Source organism: Cydia fagiglandana, chromosome 13 (assembly GCF_963556715.1).
Source record: "Cydia fagiglandana chromosome 13, ilCydFagi1.1, whole genome shotgun sequence".
NCBI classification, from domain to species: domain Eukaryota; kingdom Metazoa; phylum Arthropoda; class Insecta; order Lepidoptera; family Tortricidae; genus Cydia; species Cydia fagiglandana.
Window position 1 is genome coordinate 3,462,150 of NC_085944.1, and position 25,774 is coordinate 3,487,923.

Below are 25,774 nucleotides of genomic sequence, written 5' to 3' on the forward strand. Positions count from 1 at the left end.
ATGTCATAATTTCATAAAATGACGTTTAAAATGACACTTGCACTGCGTGGGCTATCAAAATCGCTGCAGACTTTTTACGGTCTGACTCTACAGATGTAGTGCATAATTGTTTTTCATCGTATTTTCTCGGAAACGTTTGTATTTGTCGTTCTACTTCAGTCAACCTCAGTACTTTTTGTACCGGGACTGACTGAAATAGCAAGACGCTTTCATACGTTTCCGTGAAAATACGACGGAAAATAATTATGCTTAACATCTGTACAGAGTTAGCTTTGATCCTGAATAAGCCCCTTGTTTGTAACCTAGCAACACGAGAGCCAAGTACGAAAAGCGACAGAAATCAGGTCAAGGCCTTCTCAATAAAAACATGGCCGATAACGCTATCAGTAATCGAATTCGTAATGAATACTGAACACTTCCCTGAGGGATGACACAGCTTAATACAGGAAATACATTGAATAAAAAACTGCTGGGATGTCACATCTTAAAACAGTGAAAACACTGGTATAAACTGCTGTAACTTTTGACTTGTAAAAACATGGCCGATAACGCTATCAGTAATCTAATTCGTAATGAATACTGAACACTTCCCTGAGGGATGACACAGCTTAATACAGGAAATACACTGAATAAAAAACTGCTGGGATGTCACACCTTAGAACAGCGAAGACACTGGTATAAACTGCTTTGGACTTGTAAAAACATGGCCGATAAAACTATCAGTAATCGAATTCGTAATGAATACTGAACACTTCCCTGAGGGATGACACAGCTTAATACAGAAAATACGCTGAATTGAAAACTGCTGGGATGTCACACCTTAAAACAGCGAAAACACTGGTATAAACTGCTATAACTTTTGACTTGTAAAAACATGGCCGATAACGCTATCAGTAATCGAATTCGTAATGAATACTGAACACTTCCCTGAGGGATGACACAGCTTAATACAGGAAATACACTGAATAAAAAACTGCTGGGATGTCACACCTTAGAACAGCGAAGACACTGATATAAACTGCTGTGACTTTTGACTTGTAAAAACATGGCCGATAACGCTATTAGTAATCGAATTTGTACTGAATACTAAGAGCTTCCCTGAGGGATGACACAGCTTAACTTAACAGAATATACACAAAAAAAACTGGTGGGTGCCTATAGACGGAGTGACAATCGTTCGCGCTACGATAGCGAAACGCTTTGTGCCTAGCTTTGACAGTTGCGTTTCGTTCGCTACGGAACGTAAACAATTGGCGTGTTGGCTACGCGGCCTAGAATGTTTCACCTGAGAACAGCGAAGCGAGGGGTATTACTTTTATTTAATTGTAATATCGACTCCACAACTCAATTTAGTCGTACCGTGCTATAAACTCCGAAGGCTGCTTATCAAACAAACATGGGTATTTCGAACACATACAGAAAAACCGGGCAAGTGCGAGTCGGACTCGCGCACGAAGGGTTCCGTACCATAATGCAAAAAAAAAAACAAAAAAAAAGCAAAAAAAAAAACGGTCACCCATCCAAGTACTGACCACTCCCGACGTTGCTTAACTTTGGTCAAAAATCACGTTTGTTGTATGGGAGCCCCATTTAAATCTTTATTTTATTCTGTTTTTAGTATTTGTTGTTATAGCGGCAACAGAAATACATCATCTGTGAAAATTTCAACTGTCTAGCTATCACGGTTCGTGAGATACAGCCTGGTGACAGACGGACGGACGGACGGACGGACGGATGGACGGACAGCGAAGTCTTAGTAATAGGGTCCCGTTTTACCCTTTGGGTACGGAACCCTAAAAACAGGTGTTTCTATGAAAACATTAAGCGTTTACTGCTTATCATAGATACACAGACGAGAGGTTAAGCTGCTGTAAGCTATGTGGGTTGAACATGAGATAGGGCCCGATTCAGATTTTGAAATAGACATCTTTTAGACATCACCAAGATACGATAACGATATGTTTAAGATTTAATCGGTCAAATTTGACATTTGCGCGATTCTGGATATACTCTTGAACGATTTCCACAGGATATGACTTAGAGATCCAATTCACATCTAATAGGTATCTTACTCTATCTAACGTAAAAGTGACATTGGTTGCTCGAATTGCGCTGCAAAAGAGAACTAGCTGATATCTAAACTATAACGTATCTAGAATGGATCTAGTATCGTGTCGTCTCTTGTGAATATCTTGAAGTTCGAATACGGCAGATAGATACGTAATATACACATACGGTATATGTTTGAAGGCGAAACTTCCGCGTTATTTACGACTTGAAGCGCTTGATGTCGTAAAAGTCAAACAGAATCACCCTCTGATTACATGTATCATTTCTTGTTTATGTTGATGTGTTTGATATCTTAAAACAGCTTTATAGGGTCATTAAATTTAGATTATTATTGATTCATTTTTTATTTTAGCAAAGAAACTTTGAAATAGAGGCGGAATGGCGCCATCGCTTTCCCCCTAGTCCGAGTAGATGGCGACACTTTATTATATTTAACAAATTTAACACATATCTGTTTTAAATATGTAATATTCAAGACATACATATTTTCACATTGAATGGCGGCAAAAGTACAGTCGCCACAGGCATTAAGCTTTTATGAGTATGAGCATATTGTACCGTATTTTATTTACACCCTGTAAGTAAAACACGGTACGGTATAATTTTTTGTGGGCCCTTTTTAAAAGCTCACACAGTAGTCAATAAAAAAACTTTTTAGCTGTATCTAAACAATATCATGATTTATGCCTACAGGCGGTTAAAACACTTAGGCCCACTTGCACCATTCCACTAACCCGGGGTTAAGCGGTTAAACTCTTAACCTATTGTCAAATTGTATGGCTAACCATGGCAACTCCTGGTTTAACCGGTTAACCACGGGTTAGTGGAATGGTGCAGGTGGGCCTTAAGGGGCCCACAGATTACCAGTTCGTCGGACGATATCACCCTGTCAGTTGTTCGGAGCTGTCAAATTTTGCGATTGGCTGGGGCCCTTGGGCCGTCCCACTAACCCGGGATTAACTGGTTAAACCTGGAGTTACCATGGTTACTAGTACAAATAAGTTCAATTTAACCGGTTAACCCCGGATTAGTGGGATGGTGCAAGTGGCGCTTACAGTAATAATACCTTTACTAATAGTAGTTTATGTGACGGCTACATAATGAAAGGCATTAAAACACGAGTGTGGGTTTAAGAAACGAACGAAGTGAGTTTCTTAAAAGGATCACACGAGTATTTTAATGCCTAATTATGTATACAGTTACATACACTACTTTCTATCTATCTACATACATAATAATTACCTTCTTTTATAAATTCACTAACCTCATATTTCAGTCGACATCCATCGTTGCTCTCTGGCGGAACTCGCAGATTTGAGAGGTGCCGTCTCCTTAAATATCTTTTTATCACTCATTTTATATGAAACTTTTGCTTAAAACTTATTTAGAAACAACAAAACAAATTAATTTTATACCTAAAACTAATTAAAAGATAAACTGTACGTCAAATGGCGGTAAATGAAAACTTTTTTCACACATGTCACGCATCTGTAGTTTTTTTTTAAATTCATAGACAAACGAATGAAGTCCCTATTCTCATGTCACTTGAGATAAAATGTCGTACGGTTTATATTAAAAAAATATACTGAATTGACGTTTCGTATCGATAATTGTTTTAATATCTATGGATACTAGAATAGACACCCACTTGAGTTTTGACAGCTGTTCCAAATTTAAACTCATAACCTTACAAAAATCTATAAAGTTATAACTTTAAAGTACAGATTTTACCTACTACCACAGATAAGAAAGTACTCATAGTAAAATTGGTTGTCATAATGCTGGTCATTTCCTATGGTTTCTGAATGCATTTTATAGCGTTAATGATATGTGCGTAGATAAAATTAATTTTAAGTAACTTGTTTTGACATCTTGATTCCCTTCTCTGGCTAGTAGGTAATTTTACGAGAAGGTGCGCCGGTCAGAGGTAAAATTAGACGGGGCAGGCTAATTTTGTCCGTGGGATTACTCTATTTCAAGAAAAACGGGATGAACAGAATTAGGCTTTCGTGGAAATTCGCCACCTGTTTCAAATGTAACATTCAGAATTTTATTAAACTATACCTTATTTAGACCCAATTATAGGTATCAAAATGTTGCAATTGGATATTAAAGTTAGTTTAAAAATTTAATTACTTAATTGGTGCGTACACTGCCAGTAAATAAGAAAGCATTATAATAACAAAATTTCCGTGAGACAGACATTTTAAATATATTAAGAACGGGTCACTCACGTATTTTAAATATATTAAGAACGGGTCACTCACGCATTTTAAACATATTAAGAACGGGTCACTCACGTATTTTAAGTCGAAAGGCGCTCGACATGTTTCACTCCGTACCGACTTTCCGATTCTGTAAAGACCGGTCCGGTCCGGTCCGCTTTTTCGGCTTAAAATACGTGAGTTACCCGTTCTTAACATATTTAAGAAAGCATTGGACAATCAGTATAAGTTAAGTGACGTTGAAGTGATAATTACGGTTTAAACTTTTATGAATTTAGATTTCTTTTTTATATATTATTTCCATTTCCGCAGGGGACAGACTCTGGGGACTTATCATAGGTGGGAGAAAGTTTAAATTTTATTAATTTATTATATTTTTTTTTTTTTTTATTATGCATGGGTTTACTCATGGCCACAGACTAGCCGAGGCGTAGACGTGGCCTACGATGGAGCGAGCTCGCCCAGAAGGTGCCTGTTCACTCTTGATTTGAAGGTTGCCGGGTTATAAGAGCACGGAAATATAGACGCCGGCAAGGAATTCCATTCCTTGGCAGTGCGCATAAGGAAAGTAGAAGCAAAGCGCTTAGTGCGAATTGGCGGAATATCTACCAAGTAAGGATGGAAACCGGCCGTGCGTCTAAAAGTCCGATGGTAGAATGGGGACGGTGGAATGAGCTCGTGTAGCTCTTGGGCACACTCCCCGAAGATCCGATTTATATTGAATTTCTATTAATTTTGACTCCTTTTGTAGAATTTAGAGATATTTTAGTTTAGCTAGTTTAAAATGTAGGTACCCTCATTTACTTATTTCCATTTTAGTATCCAAATCGATATAAAATAAGTTTAGATCAATCTAAATGATAAACTACGTGTGGTGATTGAAATGATCGACTTCTAATATTCAGTTGTCACGCGTAGCTACTCAGACGGCAAAGAGGGTGAAACCACAGAAGAAATAATAGTACTACCGTACAGAAAGGACACTTCCTACAAACCCGATTGACAGCGATTCAGGGTCGAATCATGCTATCCCTTTCTAATATATGGCAGTATCCCTTTCGGCTATTTAGGGTTGTCAAAATCCAACTGATTATCTTGTCTGTGGTCGTGCACGCAAAAGGAAGTCAAGTGGTGCCAACCCTAATAATTGCTCGGAGCAATGCTGAGTCGAGCGGAGCCGAGTTCGACCGAAGTCAGGAGTGTCTCCCCACTGGTGAAACGCCATAGTGGGTTTAGTGGATAGGGCCAAATTCTCCCCCTCTCTCGCCAGGAGAGGGGAAAGGAGCGGTTAGTCCCATACACGCATTCCCATTTCGTCAAAGGAATAGAGAGATTCGCACGCTTCTGGTAAGCTTCGCGAACACAGGTCTTATCGCTCTTAACCAGTTGGTTGGTTTGGTTGGTTGGTTGGTCAGTTGGTTGGTTTGGTTGGTTGGTTGGTTGGTTGGTTGGTCAGTTGGTTGGTTGTTTGGTTGGTGGAACCTGTGTTCCGAAAGGACGCAAGTTCAAGTTTTGCCCGAAGCGGTAAATTTTTCCAATTGTTGAGATCAACTAGATCTACATTAGATATCGACTAGACGTGACTTGGATATCTAAGTCATAACTTGTCGAAATCGTTCAAGAGGACCTCCAGAATCGCGGAAACGTCAAATTTGACATATCTATCTTACAAATATCTTTAAGTTATCCATATCGTAACTTGTTGAAGTCTAGTAGAAATCTAATTCATTTTCCGAATAGAGCCGTAAGGCTCCAGACATACTTAAAAAAATATTGCTATGCAAGATGGCGGTGAAATATGTATTTAATTTGCCTCATTTCAGTTCACCGTTGCGAGCAAATTAACTTATTATTCAGAGGTGACACTCTGTTTTAATTTGTACCCATTCACGCTTCGTGAATAGATGCAGACTAGGCTTCTATTAGGCATTAAGCAAATTATATGACTGCGAGTGGTAGAGGCAAGATTTGCCAGTCGGCGGGGAAATTTGCATACGTGGTGAATTGTTTTCATTAATTTTAAGTGTAACTAGTAGAAATTTATGATAATTATGATAGATTACAATTTTATTGTCATTTTTACTGAATACTAATAAGATTACGAACATTTTCGTGGAAAAATTACAACAGGCTGGATCTGTCAAAGAAAATTATGTAATTTCATTAATTTTATTGTCCTTTTATATTTTAGTCAAAAATCTGGACATTCAGTTAAAAATGAGCAAGAAAAATATATTTACTCAAGTGAGAATAACCTTCAGTGCTAGATTAAAAGTCAAAATAAAGGTCAATGAATAAAATCGATACGATTTTACTGCATATATGTGGCGTTCCACGGGTAAAGAAACCTTATGACGGTCGGCGCTTAGGCTGTTATTAACGACGTTCCAATACTAATGCGACGTAATGAATTTCGAATGCTATGCGACGTAAGCGCCATCCGCCATGAGATACCTTTTCTCGTGGAACGGCACATTATATTAAAAACTAATAGTCAGTAAACGACTATTAAACGGTAGCGTTACGGCCTCGATATAGCGACGATAACGTTGGCTCGTTAGTACTGATTGACAGATCGCTGCCCCAATGTTACAGGGTTCTATGTTTCACTTTTATCGAACTGAAATTTGAACATTATCACAGTGACATAAAGTCGAATTTCAACTGTCTTGAAAATGTAACATAGAACCCTGTAATATTGGGCCCGCGAGGTGTTGACAGCGTGTTTATAGAACTGGGCGAGGGTTGAAATGTTTATCCATATCATAGTTTTTGATTGTAGAATGTCAAAGATTTTATGGGGCCCATTGATTACCAGTCCGCCAGCAGATGTCGGCTTTTTAGGGTTCCGTAGCCAAATGGAAAAAAACGAAACCCTTATGGATTCGTCATGTCTGTCTGTCTGTCTGTCCGTCCGTATGTCACAGCCACTTTTTTCCGAAACTATAAGAACTATACTATTGAAACTTTTATCAAGTAGATGTATTCTGTGAACCGGATTAACATTTTCACACAAAAATAGAAAAAAAAACCGGGCAAGTGCGAGTCGGACTCGCGCACGAAGGGTTCCGTACCATAATGCAAAAAAAAACAAAAAGAAAACGGTCACCCATCCAAGTACTGACCCCTCCCGACGTTGCTTAACTTTGGTCAAAAATCACGTTTGTTGTATGGGAGCCATATTTAAATCTTTATTTTATTCTGTTTTTAGTATTTGTTGTTATAGCGGCAACAGAAATACATCATCTGTGAAAATTTCAACTGTCTAGCTATCACGGTTCGTGAGATACAGCCTGGTGACAGACGGACGGACGGACGGACGGACAGCGAAGTCTTAGTAATAGGGTCCCGTTTTACCCTTTGGGTACGGAACCCTAAAAACAATAAACATAAAAGTAAAAAAAAAATAGTAGTTGGTTTTTGCGACAGTTAATTGAATAAAACTTGTAAAAATTCGCATTGCAAACTTCCTTCAGCTACGTCTGTGAAGTTAGCATATCAAAGTGACATTGAAAGCTGACCTTGTCAGTGAGTTTAAAAAACGTCAGTGATCAGAATTTCAGACTCCAGTAATTAAGTCTCGAGATCTGGAAATAAGATGCGAATTGTCTAACTTCATTAACATTGGATTAGGTTATTATTCATTAGGAGTACCTACTCCTAATAAAAGTGGCCGGGCAAAGCAATTACCATGGTATTATCTCGGAAAGTTTGCAGTTTATTTGAACAATATTGACGATTCTTATTCAGCTGACGACGTTCGTAGACTATTCAGCGAAGAGTCAGACTAAAGTGTCATTCGGAACTTGCTAACTATGTACATAAACAAAAGTCCCTAGTAAATTCATCATTCAGAGACAATTACAATATGGCGATTTGTTTACATAGTTAGCAAGTTCCATAGAATGACACTTTAAGCCAGCCCACTTGACCTTTTAACCACCATAGACTGAAATACAGGGTGGCCAAAAAATAAGTGCATTCCCGTTTAGGGAGGTTTTGGGATTATACTGAGCAACTTTTACTATTAAACATTAACAGAAATTATTTATAATCTTTTGTTCGATGTTTTCCTAAACATTTATAATTGAAATTCTCAGCTACCTAATTTTACCTACAGATACCTATAGTTGTGTTTGCTCAGAGCAAAAAAAGGTCAACCACGGCGTTGCATGAACAAGAGATTTCCTTTAGCAGGATTGGTCCTTAGGACCCAAGGATGGATTTAAGAAGTGGAGCCACCCAGATTTTTGATTTGATTTTTGGTTTTAAGCGTCTGCGACGTTTGAGGTTAATAATTCTTTAAGTTTAGGTTCTAAGTTAAGTTTAGTATCATTTTCAACTAAATCAAAGATGTAGACAAAGATTTCATCGAAATCGGTTCAGCGTTTATTGATTTCCCATACAATCCTATACCTTACCTTTCATTTTTAAGATATTTTTTTTTAATAAAAACTATCCTATGTTCATCCCTGGGACTCAAACTATCTCTATACCAAATTTTATCTAAATCGGTTCAGCGGTTATTGAATCCCCATACAAATTTCCTCGTCCCTTTTCACACCCTTAAGGGATGATTATTGAGATTAAAAGTATGTTATGTTATTCCCTGGGACTCAAACTATCTCTGTACCAAATTTTAACTAAATTGGTTCAGCAGTTTAAGCGTGAAGAGGAATTAAAAAAAAAGTATTTTTTTCATATTTTATGTGTTTTTACTTCGGAATGGTATCATTATGATATCAGAAATGAATTCGGCACCCCCGATTTATACGGAAACGATACCAAACTTGACCTAGTAGCTTAAATGATACAGATATCAAGATCAAGTTGAGAGTCCCCCCCCCCCTAAAAATTTACATCAAAAATCTCGGTGGCTCCACTTCTTGAATCCATCCCTCGGTCCTAAGGACCAATCCTGCCAAAGGAAATCTCTTGTTCATGCAACGCCGTATATTAGCTCCAGCGCCATCCGCTACTAACTTTAGCTTCCATTAAAACTAATCCTAAATATAGACTAATACGAACGTTTGTACAGTTCCGGGATAAACATCTAAAATAACAGAGACTTTGTGCCGACTAAGCTAAGCGTAGTCTATTTGTAATGTTTAGGAAATTGAACTTTATAGGAATGGATTAAGGTTTCTTTCTAAATGTGCAGTTAAATATGAGTTATTTAGCTGCTAGACTAGACGTAATATACATTATCTCCGTAATTTTAGTGACGGTTATAACTGTTATAATGTGAAATAAATTGTATCTTATCAAATAAACCATCTATAACTAGAGAAGTGGATTTTTCAATATGTTAGTATCGACTTGTTAATGAATTTATAAGTATCATCCCTTAGAGGATATAACCAATGGAGACGCCATGTCTAAAATTTTCGGTACAAAATAGTCTTCCGTTTTTTGCGGGGTCAGGGGCACATCAAATGTATAGGTACGTCATGTCAGATAAACGTCAGTCCATACATATGGTTGACATGTGGTTGACCATTGGCCGCCTATTTTCGACAGAGGGGAACGCCTGTTAATGGCGGCTCCAGTATCATCCTACCAACTGCGCCACTAAGATAGTTCTAAGAATCGTTCTAAAAATATGAATTTGAAACTCAGGAGGAAAAATAGATAAAGTCATGTTGCTTTTTTCTTTCTACATCTACACTTCTATACATATACACGGTGTAACATGAGGAAACCGAATAATTTTAACCACGCATTTCTGAGGTCAAAAGAAGGTAAAAATGTAATATGAGTTTAGGTCAATATCGCCAAAAAATCATTTTTTTGTTTTGTTTTTTCAATTTTTTTAAATGTATTTGTACAAAAAAAAATGTTATATATTGGTAAACTTGTTACTTAAAATTGATTCACATTTTTTTTTCGTAAACCTTCTTTTTGCAAAGTGTTACTTGTCACTTTTTGACATCTATCAATAAGGATATTTAGACTACATCCCATAGCAGCAACATTATCATCAAAAAGGCCTTTTACACTATGTAACAACAAAAACTTGTTTATTGTTATATTAATATTATCTCTGAAACTAAGCAAATTTCAAAAAAGTTTATATGACAATTTTGTCTCTAAATATGACCTGGAATACGCTGTTAAAATTATTCGGTTTCCTCATGTTACACCGTGTATAGTTATTTGTTTTACAAGGGGCCAAAGTTGTTGTTTAGCCGATATTAGAAAATTTCAATTTCGCGCCTTTTCTACTGACAAGATTTGCTTGACCATCTATAGTTTATATCAGCGGTTCTCAAACTTTTTTGGTGACGGAACCCTTTTGGAAAGCGAAATATTTGACGGAGCCCCAAATTAAATATTTTCGTTCGTCACTGTCTACTAGATATACCTATACAAGAGCTGGTTTTTTTTCTTATTATTACAAGTATTATCGCGGAGCCCCAACAGAGGCTTCGCGGAACCCTGGGGTTCCTCGGAACACACTTTGAGAATGGCTGGTTTATATTATCATTATCAAACATTCAACTCAAGGCTGGAAATAAAAAAAAAACTAATTTTAGCGTTGTCTTTCAGCGGTTGTCGAGTTTTTGTGTCGCCTGTCAGCGGCCATTGTTCGGTCACCGATCGGATTAGTGTTTTGCATGCGCCCCGTAATCTTGTTACGGCGGCTTGTGTAAATAATATCTTCTAGGGACTTACTGATTTGGGTATTGAGGTCATTCGTAAATTTGGTATCGTCTTGGGTCGTCCCATTCGTTTTTCGTCAAGTTCTTAAATTAGTCCTATTCTGCTTTCGTCACTCATTCTACATTGAAAGCCACCGACGATTGTGACGAATGTAAAATGAGTGACGAAAGCAGAATAGGACTAATTTAAGAACTTGAGGAAAAACGAATGGGACGACCCAAGATGATACCGTAAATTTTGCGGCGTGTTGACGGGAATAAATATTTTTTAGATGATAATCTTACATATATTACCGTAATCTTAATTGAGCAACTACTATAATAGGATGTGGTACATCATTAAGTAAGTTAAGCTAAGGTGTCGTAAATGATAAGGAAAATGTGGGGAAGACCGTCTAAAAGCTCTTTAATCGCTTCTAACTCTTGTGTTTGTACACAATACATAACTTATAGAAGATCTTTAGATCAGAAGGAGCAAAGCTCTTCCATTTTGACTAGGTCTAAGCGAAATACGTATTCAAATAGATTTCTTGCCCTATGAAGGTCGTCCAAACTAAAAAATGTATGGTCTACCTCACATTGACCTTACTGTATAATTAATAACTAAGCTAATCGATAATAAAACTCCACAACAAACTAGGTATGCTACAAAATCAATTTTATTGTCTATTGTTGTCATGGAGGGAAAAGTGACTCGGAAAAAATAGTCGGGTACAGTGGGTCACTCAACCTAGTTCCAACATGAGAGAGGCTAATTGTTTCCCTGCTAATATAACAAAAAAACATTCTGTAATCGCACACAATCAAATAGACGAGCAACGGTTATTGTAACACGTTACTTCACGTTAGGGTGCTACAGTGTATAGCGATATTTGGGCGACTGAGCCACTGTTTGCATTGATTCACTGTTCCTGGTTGACCCCAAACTCATTTCCACGATGACTGTGTAAAAGCGGTGATACTGTAATAATTAGAATTTCCAACAATTATTCCGCTTTGCGCTTAGTTTAAGCGAAATAAAGCGCTCGAAAGTGACAACGAAGGTATAATGGATAGTGACAAGGCTCGTGATAGCGCGGGCGAGGGTACAAATAAGAGATAGGAACAGTAGGGTAGCATTTGAAGGGTCCGCGGAAATACCATGTCTAATCACTTTTTATGAAAAATGAGATTTTTAAATCAACCTATTAATTACACAAATGGGTCTACCGCGATATAATTTCACTGTTTTTACCTAAATATGCCAACGTTCCGTCTTCCCGTGTCGTTCCGTGTCGACTTTCCGTGACCACAGCGGGTGCAGCTTATTAAATATATATTAAGAACGGGTCACTCACGTATTTTAAGTCGAAATTATATCCCGGTAGACCCGTTCGTGTAATTAAATATGTGTACAAAACGCGAGAGTTTAGAGTGTTAATCTCAAACTGTAGAGCTCTCAATGAATATAAGTTAAGTACAGCTTCTGTTACCTCTGTAATCATAAATATAACTCCTTTTGTTCTCACTTTAAAAACCTATGTACATCGTTCCTTTCAAACCGCGATAAGTCAAAATGTTGTCAGAGTGACTAAAAAGATATGTTCTTACCGTGTACCCTTAATGTAAAGCCTGACAAGATTATATTTGGCTTGGCTAGGCACCCTGAACTCTCGGCGCTTTAATTGAATAATTCACCTTCTGTGCTTAATTGTCTTGTGCCAAAATTCCTCTCTCCACAGAGTGCCGGGCTTGCAATTATGACGGAATATTTACTCGGAGCAGGAATTTGAAGTTTCACTTGAATGTGGAACAAATACCCATGCTCATATCTATACTGGGAATATCTATCTTATATCTATCTATACTTGGTTGCATAGGTACTGTGGTTAAGGAATCCATCTAGCTACTATCGTACGTACAGTCAACGTCTGATATACTGGACCGGGCGAGGTGCTCACAAATAGCTGAACACGCCGGTATTGTAAAGGCGCTAGAGCGCGTGCTCAGATATTTTGAACACTTTGGCCGCTTATATCGATATATCTGACGGCGACTGTATTAACAGCAACACTAAGAGGGGACTAAAGTAAAATTGTAATTTTATATTGATATTTTACACCTTTATCCAAAGGCAAATGCCATGAAAGTTACACGAACGTTTGATTATCTTTGCTAGGGCAAACGCCAACTATAAGCTTAAATGTTAAAGTGGGTTTGATAGAAAAAGAAAACTAGAAAACATGTTTAATTTTCATTTATTTTCTGTCATATTGTTACCCTGCATATCATAGCAGCATAATTTTAATCATATAGGCGAAAGATTTGACGAGCAAATTTTATTTATTTATTTATTTTATTTATTAGGAAAACTTACAGCTTGAGTAACAAGTTAGGTAATAACATAGAAACACAATCATTCAAGTAAACAGTTCAAACCCGCGCAATCGCCAAATCTTCCGTCGCAAATTTCTGTCAAAAATTGATTCTTGCACGTCTCCCCTTCATCTCTGCTCGTCTGCGCCTCAGTAGCCACACCACTAAAACCACAGTGGCTTTAGTATCATCAAAAACATAGATAATGAAATTAGTTATTTCTTTACAGGTAAGTCATCATCACAATATAAGCCGAAGACATCCGCTGATGAACAAGAGACCTCGAAGACAAGTGGTATGTTGCCCTTATCCGCCCTCAAAAAGCTGCTAAGGCGTGTGAACGAAAAGGAAGGGATGGAAAGATTCGTGCACTTCTTGTAAGCTTCGGTGGCTTAGTTGGTTAGGAGTGATCGGACCGGTGTTCTGAAAGCTCGCAAGTTCAAATCTGGCCCGGAACGGTAAAATTTTTCTTTTTATTAAAATTGAGATTTTTAATTGCATTATTCCGGTAAAAGTACCTAAGTAGGTATATATCGTAAATAATTGTGTATTATTGTTGTAGAAGTTAATTATTTTATCAGCAAAGCGGTATGCCAGTCAATATGTTTGAAGTTTCATGAGATTGGCTTTTCGGAAATAAATCTTTTTTATTTCTTTTTCAGAATGTACCTACAAAACGGGTTAATGATAATTACATTTTCAAAAGTTCTTTTATTTCAATTCTACGAAACAGAATTTAATCACGATTCGTGATTTTCAATTCAATATTTGATGATATCGTGTCGTTAAATTAAAATAATTTTATTGCCAAAGAATTAATCAGCAGTATAGAGGATAATTGATCAACTGTATTTATTTTAACTAAAAATTAAATTGTGAAAACATTTGCGACCCATATTATATCAAATGAAAGCGTACTATAAGACTGATAATATTTAAATAATATCAAGGCGAAGATTCATAGAAAACAATTAACAAATAGCTAAGAATTTCAGTTGCATCTGTCGGTGACTGTACTCCGTGGTTTTATTCGTATTTAGCTAATGGGAATATCATATTTCAAATATAAACATGAACTTAACCTTAAAACGATTATGGTCTTGTATAGTAATATCAGGATGTCCAATACTGTTGTTAATATATCATTCAAATTATAATAAAACAACTAACTGTAGACAAAAGGGAATGAAATATATATTGCAATGGACAAGTCCGGATTATTGGCCATTGAAACAGTGGGGCACAGGGCAAACTGAGTATATCAGAAGAAAATGTAAAATCAACAATTGCTACGTAACCACAGATAGGTCGTTTTTTCCGAGCACTTCAGAATTCGACGCAGTTGTGTATAATTCTAAAGCAATGGTTCATTGGATATATTATTTGCCCGGCCCAAGTGCACGGAGTCCGCATCAAAAATATGTGTTCGTCAGCATGGAAGCCTCGCACTACTACCCGATTTGTGAAAAGAAATACGATGGCTTTTTCAATTGGACTTGGACTTACAGATTAGATTCTGATGAACCTTACGGATACATAACTATTAGAAATATTACGGGCGACATAATTGGTCCAAACCAAATCATGCACTGGATGAAATTGGATTCGATGCAGCCAATCGATGAAGAAACAATAAGGATCTTAGAGAAGAAAAACAAGACTGCCGCCTGGTTTGTTACGAATTGCAAAAGTTTAAGTAAAAGAGAAGTTCTCGTGTTTAGGCTACAAAGTGAATTATTTAAATATGGTTTGGAGATTGATATTTTCGGAGAATGTAAATGGGCTCCGAATAAATGCCCATTGGAAAATATGGACAAGTGCTTGGATATGATACAAGAGCAATACTATTTTTATCTCTCTTTTGAGAATTCCTTTAGTGAAGACTACGTGACTGAGAAATTGCTGACGGCGTTACAGAATTACGCGGTACCGGTGGTTTACGGAGGCGCTAACTACACACGGTAACATTATGATTATTTTCTTAACCCTTTACCAGGCTGACATTTCAAAAATGACAATCGAATGTCAGTCTTACTCTTGGAGGATATAACCAATGGAGACGCCATGTGTAAAATTTTCGGTACACAATAGTCTGCCGTTTTTTGCGGGGGAGGGGCACATCAAATGTATAGGTACGTCATGTCAGATAAACGTCAGTCCATACATATGGTTGACATGTGGTTGACCATTGGCCGCCTATTTCGACAGAGGGGAACGCCTGTTAATGGCGGCTCCATTGTTAATTACTCCGAGGTCTTACTCATCAAAAATAGAACACATGATTGTTTGAAGTGCTGTATGTGGGAAATATATATATATCCCTTAGGCCCACTCGCACCATTCCATGAACTCGAGGTTAACAGGTTAAAAACGGAGTTACCGTGGTTACTAGTACTATTTGGCACTGGGTTAACAGTTTAACCGCTTAACCCCGGGTTAGTGAGAGAGATGGTGCAAGTGAGCCTTAGCAAGGGGAAATGGGAGCCCAACAACATGCACACTAGCGCCAATGCTAAATAATCGTGATTATTTAAATTTAAGTATAGGTATTTAACTTTAGCTTTCTTATCAGACAGACTATGTCAAGACGTCATTATAACTGAGTTATTCTGAAAGTAGTATTAGGTACCTTATTATTCTTATTAAGAGCCCATCAACGTGCACACTACCGCCACTGCTAAATAATCGTGATTATTTAAATTTAACGAAATATATTTAAAAGGGGAGGCCACTACGTACTGTATTTTGTATTTAAGTACCTTTTGAATACACCAAACTAGTTTTTTATGTTGCTGGATTCGTCAATCTATGCGTCCAAAGTTAAAACGGCCGTTTTTGTATTGAGTTCATAAATCGACGACTCCAGCAACATAAAAACTAGTCTAATGTATTCAAAAGGTACTTAAATACAAAATACAGCACGTAGCGGCCCCCCTTTTAAAATATCTTTCATTAAATTTAAGTAATCATGATTATTTAGCAGTGGCGCTAGTGTGCACGTTGATGGGCTCTTAATAAGAATAATAAGGTACCTAATACTACTTTCAGAATAACTCAGTTATAATGACGTCTTGACATAGTCTGTCTGATAAGAAAGCTAAAGATATAAAAAGCTGAAGTTCCGTACCCGAAGGGTAAAAACGGGGCCCTATTACTATGACTCCTCTGACGTCTCTCTGTCCCATGTATATCATAAACCGTGAAAGATACACAGTTGAAATTTTTACAGTTGATATATTTATTTTGCCGCTATAACAACAAATACTAAAAACAGAATAAAATAAATATTTAAGTGGGGTTCCCATAAAACAAACGTGAATTTTATGCCGTTTTTTGCGTAATGGTACGGAACCCTTCGTGCGCGTGTCCGACTCGCTCTTGTTTTAAATAAAAGAGACACCATTATTGGTTGTTGAATGTTTCAGATTCATGCCAGATGGTATTTATTTGCATGCTGGTAAACTAGAAGTCTCTGATCTGGCGAAACAAATGAATGACATCATGAAAGACAAAGACAGGTAATACTTAAATGTAGAGATGCACCGGATATTTGGTTACTATCCTGTATACCGGATACCGGATAGTGGCTTACTATCCGGCCGGATACCGGAGAGTAAAATAGCTTGATTTCGGAGTAAACAAAAGTGGAATTCTTATTTTACTGTCACGGGTGTAATCGAACTAGTTTATTGTTTTAAAACAATTTAAATATTCCACTCAATTGCACGCGCTATCATTTCTAACCTAGAAATGAGTCCGCGCGAACGTTCACTACGAAACAGGTCAAAACCGGTCGAATATTCGGCGGCCGGATACCGAATATTAGGCCGATGGTCAGGCCGAATATCCGGTATCCGGCCAAACGACTATCCGTTGCATCTCTACTTAAATGTCCCCTTATTAACTAAATTACAGATGTACGCAGTATTGTTCGTAACTATTTGTCATGCTACTTCAGTCAACCTCAATACTTTTGATTCGGTCAAGTTGTGTTCTAATGTATGGGGAAGACAAACAAATTATAGCCAGCATTCAATGAATGTAGTATGATACCTTTGGGTATGGTGCTTTACGCACACTAGTGTCCCATCCCCTCCCCCTGACGCAGCCCCCTCTTTTATGAATATGTCCCGGTTGACGGTTTTTTTTTATTTTTTGGGGAAAGTATAGAATATAGGAAAAAAATGTCAATGAAAGAAATGATACATGGTACATGGGTCTTACATGGTAGATATTCCACCAATTCGCAAGAAGCGCTTTGCTTCTACTTTCCTTATGCGCACTGCCAAGGAATGGAATTCCTTGCCGGCGTCTATATTTCCGTGTTCTTATAAACCGGCAACCTTCAAATCAAGAGTGAACAGGCACCTTCTGGGCGAGCTCGCTCCATCGTAGGCCACGTCTACGCCTCGGTTAGTCTGTGGCCATGAGTAAGCCCATTCATAAAAAAAAAAAATATCCCTATTAAATTCTTAACAAAATAGGTTTTTTTTTTTTTTTTTGATATGACGCACCATATTCATGTTATGGCTAGATGAACTTCGACAAAATTAAAATGCATCTTAATTAAAATGTCCCTCTCGTGCTTGAGAGGAGGCCTGTGCCCAGCAGTGGGACGTATATAGGCTACATTATTATTATTTATTACTAATTAAAATTGCAGATACTACAGTTTCTTCAAATGGCGAAACCACTACTCCTACCACGAAAGAGGAGAGTCGCCCGATTCTGACGACCTGTGCAGGACTTGTGAAATGCTCCACGACGAGACACTTGTGAAGAAGGAAACCGTGTATAAGGATTTTAGAAATTGGTGGAACGCTCCGGGGGTATGCGTCCGTAAAAGATATAAAAAATACGCTTTACGGATAGGAAACTTAAAAAAAATACAAACTGTAGAACCTTTATTTCTAAAGTAAAATCCCGGCCAAGTCACAGAATAGTACTAGGTACAGAAGACTGACTCTCTAACAAAACGCGTCTGTTACGATCAGATCAGATGTGGCCGCTAGGTGGCGACAGCGCCACGCGCAGCTTATGATTTCCCCAAAATTGGTGTGGAACGGATGTACTTTTAGCTAGCTGTAGCAAAGCGACGAAATCGCGGAGTGAGCCACGCCTGGCCGAGTGCGAGGACTCGCGTAACGTAAAATATGCCTACTTATTTCCAAAAAAAATAGTTAAAGTATAGTTTTTAATTTAATTTGACAAATTGTGTATTTATTGGTATTTACGTTGTGTTTGTTATTTTAATTTGCGCGCATGACTTTTTATTTTGTATTTCTAAAATAAAATAAAACATTATATTATAATTATATTCACCAATATTTTTTTATATCCTTGTGATCTTTTTTAAAAATATACTGACTTCTACACGGTGTTTATTCAAAGTCTGTCAATTTAAATACTTCGTTATACAAGGTGGACCAAAAACACGTTGTAATTTTTTTGTATTGCTGCATATTATTAATAATTTTAAAGAATGAGTTTGTGTATCAAAGTGTAAGGAGAATATTCTGAATAAATGATTGTAGTTTTAATTTTTAATGAGATATTGTAAATGACGTGTAATAATAATATTCCTGAAAATTATTTTCTAACGTATTTTTGGGCCAAACTGTAGGGTACCTAATTCGTCAATTACTAGCCATTGTGTAGTAACTGGCAACCGAATACTAAAAATGAATTTTATTCACCTATAAATAAAGTTCATTTTAGCGCGGCTAGTTATTGAAGGGCGGCCAGTTTTAAAATAAATTCTGTTCAATAGGTGAAAAGAATTCATTTATAGTATAAAGGGGCCCACTGATTAACAGTCCGCCGGACGGTATCGGCCTATCAGTTGTTCGGAACTGTCAAATTTTGTTCTCACTGACAGGCCGATACCGTCCGGCGAACTGTTAATCAGTGGGCCGTCTGAGTATACAATCCGACAATCTGAGTATAAACCCACCTGAAGCCCCTTAACGGGCATTAACCCAAATATCAGCGTTGTTAATTAACTCCAGCAATTTAACTTGAGCCATTAACCGCTTTGGCGGTATATCGGTAGCGGGGACTACCTCGTACAGACACCGCATTTGTGTTGGTAGGAACTCGAGTAATTTGAGTCTGAATTTGAAAAACTCAGCTCGATTTTACGAGACTCGGCGCTTAAAAAACTTCTGAGACTTTTAAGTTCGAGTCCTTTATTGAGTATTTTTTAAGAGCAACTCAAAAGGACTCGAGCCTCCGAATAAAGACCCAGTCAACAATTTTATAGATTTTTCCTAAATAACAGTAAAGAAATTAAGCGTTATTGTATGATTCGTGTACGTAATCCACAAATTTTACATAAATACAATGCATTTCGAAATTGTTTGTAAAAAAATCAAGAGTCTCTACAAAAGAGTCGGGTCTCTAACAAGTTGAAAAGAACTCGAGTCGAGTCTTGAAGCAGAGGACTCAAAGGACTCGAGTCCTAACTCATCACTACTCCGCATTATGAATGCAGGGGGCCTAGCCAAAATGACAATTGTACATCGAAAAACGACAACCAAAAAGAAAAATGTATCTGTACTGTAATTTACACTAGAAATTTAATTCATTCTGGGTTCGAATCCCGGTGATGGCATTTATTTGTGTGATGAACGCAGATATTTGTTCCTGAGTCATGGTTGTTGTCTATGTATAATATCTGGGAGACCGAGCTTTGCTCGGAAAACATATAAAAACTCAAAAATGCGCGTTTTCCCAGAGATAAGACCTAGCTAGATCGATTTAAAAATAATAGAAAACATCATTAGAATTAAAACGATTGAAATGGATTATATCGCTGTAAAAGTATAAAGGGTTCGAAACGTCGGGATGTAGTGTGAATTCAATAATAATATAGTAATGATGAGTAAGCCCATTCATTAAAAAAAAATCAATCCCTGCCCCGCCGCCAGCGGCACGCTAGGTTAGGTTTTATATAATGTAATGTTTATATGTATTTTTTATTGTTTTGTAAGTCTTTTTACATTTTACTTTTATATTCATATTATAAATAACCTAACTTAAGACGAAAAATAAATAAAGAGAAATAATCCGTTTCAATAGTTTTCTCAGCGGTAGCAAAATAATAGGCTACATTGTAAATTAGAATTACGTAATGCCACATGGTTACAATTACAAATGACAATATCTTGTCCATGTCCAACTTACTAAAATGCTTGTTTGCGAGCCCTAACTTTCCGCTAATAAATCACTCACGAAACGGCTGTGAAATATAAACTTTACACGAGTTTGTGAGGTGGCGGTTTTAAGTAAGTTTCACTACCTACATATCCTCCTAAGGCCCAGCCATACAAATGAAAGATCCATAATTTGCCACTGAAATTTGAATCTACAGTATAGGAAATAGAGTTGACTTTTCGTTGTTGGAAAATTGAACGAAACAAAGCAAAAAGCGACTCTGTTCCAATTGAATAGGATTTAAATTGCGTCGAATTGAAGAGGTACTTTAGGTAGGATTTTGGGCCTTAGGAGGATATATCTTATATACTTATTACTCTGGTTACTTATAAGTGCAAAATAGAGTTCAAAACTGTAGTGTAGGTTTTTATCTCTTTCCAAAGCCAAATTACAAAATGAGCACCCCTAATATGCGAAATTTCATCTCAAATGGCAATCGGGATGTGGGTCAAATTTTGCTTCCAAGATTTAACCCACACTAAATCATATCACAAGGAAGAAGGGAAGACCAAGTTGAGCGTACATGAATCAAATCAAGGCAAAAATCAACGTCGTGTCTTATAGCCAAGCCAAGGTGCCAATAGCTTGCTTTGTGTCTCTCTATTACTCTTCCATATTAGTGCGACAGTGACAGTTGCGTTTCGTTCGCCACGGAGCGTTAGCGATTGCCATGTAGTCTACGGAGCCAGGTTGTCAAAGAGAAGGTAATGAAATAAACTACCAGTTTTAGCCTATTTAGTTTTAGCCCCAAAATTCAGCTACTTTCTATCAGAAAGTCACTGCGTCACTTTTATACCAGTTTCTTTGCCTGAAATAGAGTCTGTTCGGAAAGAAAAGAATCGTGGAATGTATGGGGCCCAATACATTCTACGACTCTTCTTTTTCCGAACAAACTCTATGAAAGTGGCAGTCCTATTAGAGTTAGACCAAGAAAAGTCTGCAACGATTTTGATAGCCCACTCAGTGCAAGTTTTATTTTACGACAAACTTCTATGGAATTATGGTGACCTAACACTGGCACCGCGTGGGCGTTTTATTTTAAACGACGACGAATTATGACGTATAAATAACACTGGCACCGCGTGGGCTAACAAAATCGCTACAGACTTTTCTTGGTCTGACCCTAGTCTACTCGTAATATTTGAATTGGCAACCAAAAATAACATATCAAAGCTTATTAGCTAAGGCCGTAAATGTTGCCACGAAACACGTGTATTTGGTTACATAGAATCGATGGCACCGCGTGACATATTACCCGACGCCGAGCACATAATGAGACGTATCTTACACGTGGTGCATCTAGATTACCCGAAATAGATCCTGCATTATGGTATATGGTGTTATATTTGTTATGACTCATAACTGTAAATTGACGACAGAATTGGTTTACGAAGAATTGGAATACGTCATGGAATCGGGTCAATTTGGTGAACGTCGGTGTGTGGAATCCAAGTAGGAAAAAAGTGTCAAAAAAAAAAAACTGTGTGTACAGTGTAAATATCTAATTATATTACGTACATAAGTTCCGAAAAACTCATTGGTACGAGCCGGATTTTGAACCCGCAATCTCCGGATTGAAAGTCTCGCGCTCCTACCGCTAGGCCACCAGCGCTTGTTTTTGGCATATTCGCTAACGTCTGCGTAGCTAACTTTCTATACATCTCCCTCGCACTAATATGCCGGTGCGAGCGATTTTGTTTTGTGTGAGTAACCTATCAATATTTAAGACTAACCCGCCTGAACATAATAGGACTCTTCACAACATTTTCAACAAAGCAAAATGTATTTTTCCAGCAACAGTAGCGAGGATAAAGATTTATCTACCGTTGATGCTTTTATGTTCACAATATTGTGTTTCCCTGCCTCCCTTCAACACATTTTGAACCCTATACCGAACTATCTAGGACTCAATTTGAAATAAGGTTATATTTTAGACGTTCGCAAATTGGCTGTAGTACTAACAATATTCTTAGCCATTGTTGGACCTTATGATGTGGATATAAGGTTCAAAGTTCATCAGTTTACTGTGACAACGATGGTAACAAGATGAGTAGTACATGCTTTAAAGTATTGGAGAGGTCGACGGACGTCTGGGTTCTAAGGGTTTTACCCTTGGTTTTTGATCGGGTTTGAGAATCGTTATGTTCGGTCTAACGAGATATGCTCTATGTAGGTTCGAGTATTCTATAAATACAGTGGGATAGTCTACTAAGATTTAATAGTTTAATTGCGGTTAGCTTAGAAGTTTTCGTAAAAAGTGCGTACAAATTGAAAGTAACAATTATGCCCGCACAATTTTACTTTTAAGAACAAGTAAGTGGTCGTAATAAGTCGTTTTATTAAGTCTTCGAGATCCTGCACGGCGGCTACAATATGTTTATTTTTGTTTTTTGTCACTGACGTTTGATTCATCATCATCATCATCTCAGCCCTAAGACGTCCACTGCTGAACATAGGCCTCCCCCTTGGACCTCCATTCGTACCAGTTGGAAGCGACTCGCATCCAGCGTCTTCCGGCGGCCTTAACAAGGTCGTCCGTCCATCTTGTGGGTGGACGACTGGACGTCCTACGCTGCGCTTGCTAGTCCGTGGTCTCCACTCGAGCACTTTTCGACCCCATCGGCCATCAGCCATCTGCAGAGAAGATGGCCGATGGGGACGTTTCATTACTCATCCTAAATTCAGTCCTGAATCAAAGCCCCCAACTCCACTAGTTGGCTGTTTTTGATTAGTTTTCCGAACAGGCATGAATTTGCAACTATATTAGATTCGACGGCCTTTCCATATCGATGAGTGCGACTGCGGAAACTAATTTACATGGAAAAAATTGGAGCGCCGATATTCTCTAAATATGTGTAGGTATTGGCACAAGAGTTGGGATCACGTAAATAACAATATGTCACGTCAAGTAATGCCAACGAGATTTTGAAAAAACCTCAGCAAATACTAATTCTAGAATTCGCGATATTCTAGAGTTAGACTAAGAAAAGTCTGCAACGATTTTGATAGCACACGCAGTGCAAGTGTTATTTTAAACATCAAACTTCTGTGAAATTGTGACGTATAAAAAACACTTGCATAGCAACGTGTTATCAAAATCGTTGCAGACTTGTCCTGGTCTAACTCTAACATAATACCGGGTGTGGCCTGTAACACGAGCAAATAATTAAAACATAGATTGTACTCCTCAAAGGTGACACTTTTATTCAACAACTTTTAAAAATTATGAAGTATTTAGACTCCCTATTTTTTATACAAAATAAATATTATCTTCAATGGACGCCATCGCCATGCCATATCAATGTGATTGACGTTGCTTGTCACGCTTTAATCATAACAAAATTCGCAATACATTGCGTCTTAGAATAAACTTTAAAGTGTATTAAAAATCAAACCACAAGTTATTTTTAAAAGTCGCTGAACAAATGTTGGTTAGTATGAGGAGTACAGCCTACAGTTTAATTTTTTGCTCGTATTACAGGCCATACCCGGTATATCCCGATCACACTCAGTTTTTCATCCAAACTTTCTCAGGCAAGTAATAAAAAGAAAGGTATGTCGTTCCTTGAAAGATTAGGGTACAGTCGAATGGATATATTGGATATCCGTTCAAGCAAAACATTTAGATTGATGTACGACGTCGCGTTACAATTTGTTTTTTGTGGCAACCCTAAAGTTAAGGCTTTTTAGGGTTCCGTACCTCATAAGGAAAAAACGGAACCCTTATAGGATTACTCGTGCGTATGTCTGTCTGTCCGTCTGTCACAGCCTATTTTCTCGGAAACTATTGGACCAATTAAGTTGAAATTTGGTACACATATGTAAATTAGTGACCCAAATATGGACATTTTTTTATAATTTTAAAATGCATAGGTGCGAAGTTATTTAAGAAAATAGCCAAAAAATTACCATTTCCCCCCCTTTATCTCCAAAACTACTGGGTCTAAAATTTTGAAATAAATACACAAAATAGTTCTTTACCTATAGATGACAGGAAAACCTATCAGAAATGTGCAGTCAAGCGTGAGTCGGACTTATGTACGGAACCCTAGAAACGCGAGTCCGACTCGCACTTGGCCGATTTTTTTAGGGTTCTTCTTCCTCGCCAGGATAACGGCATTTTGCCACGGCTCATGGGAGCGTGAGGGTCCGCTTGACAACTAATCCCAAGGATTAACGTAGGCACTACTTTTTTCGAAAGCGACTGCCATCTGCCCTTCCAACCCGGAGGAGAAACTAGGCCTAATTGGGATTAGTCTGGTTCCCTCACGACGTTTTCCTTCCCCGAAAAGCAACTGGTAGGTAAATGTCAAATAATATTTCGTACATAAGTTCTGAAAAACATATTGGTACGAGTCGTGATTTGAACCCGCGACCTCCGGACTCTCTTACCGCTATGCCACCAGCGCTTCAAGGCTTTTTTAGGGTTCCATACTCAAAATGTGTTAGGGTGTGTTTTAATGTTTTAACGTTTATTTGGGCAGAAACAATACATGTTTCCTATAGTGTCTATTCATAAACCAATACAGTTGCCACCACTTATGTATAAGCTCATTAAAGAAAAACGGTATCGTGTTGGGTCGTCGCATTCGTTTTTCGTCAAGGTCTTAAATTAGTCTTACTCTGCTTTCGTCACTCCTTCTACATTGAAAACCACCGACGATAGTAACGAATGTAGAATGGGTGACGAAAACAGAATAGGACTAATTTAAGAACTTGATGAAAAACGAATGTGACGACCCAAGACGATACCAGAAAAACAAAATCAATAGTCAGTAGTCCATCTATAAGTCAATAGTTTGTATCTTGTGATTATGAACATACCCTTTTTGTAATCACGGCTGACGTGATTTAAAAAAATCATGTTTGGAATATTCTACAAACTCATCACTTAACCATCCATTATCCAACATTTTAATAGCACACGTTCCCAAAATACCTAATCTAAGTAAATTCACACCAGGGATGTTGCGAATAATCGCATCCGCATCCGCATCCGCGGAACTTCCGCATTATTTTCAACATTCACATCAGCATCCGCATCCGCATAAAATCGACGCGGAATTTATTATTATAATCGATTACGGATGTCGAACAAGTTGGTACCTACACAGGAACGTCTTTTGTTCTAACTGATAGGCCGATACCGTCCGGCGGACTGTTAATCAGTGGGCCCCTTTAGCGGTGACGTAAGTGCTAGGTAATTTCGTCGTTACTTATAACGAAATCGTCTAGATCCAGAAAAGT

The 25,774-nt window shown here is 37.7% G+C and overlaps 2 protein-coding genes across 2 annotated transcripts in view; both read left to right on the top strand.

Annotated features, from left to right (window-relative positions):
• LOC134670014 (calmodulin-like) overlaps positions 1-25,774 on the top strand; it is a 331,833-nt gene that overhangs the window by 17,304 nt on the left and 288,755 nt on the right. The window lies entirely within an intron of this gene.
• On the top strand, positions 14,702-18,231 carry LOC134669840 (alpha-(1,3)-fucosyltransferase C-like). The gene is made up of 3 exons (XM_063527459.1): positions 14,702-15,273; positions 16,738-16,830; positions 17,976-18,231. Exons 1-3 carry the CDS (start codon positions 14,747-14,749, stop codon positions 18,229-18,231), a joined length of 876 nt encoding a protein of 291 aa, XP_063383529.1. The 5' UTR covers positions 14,702-14,746.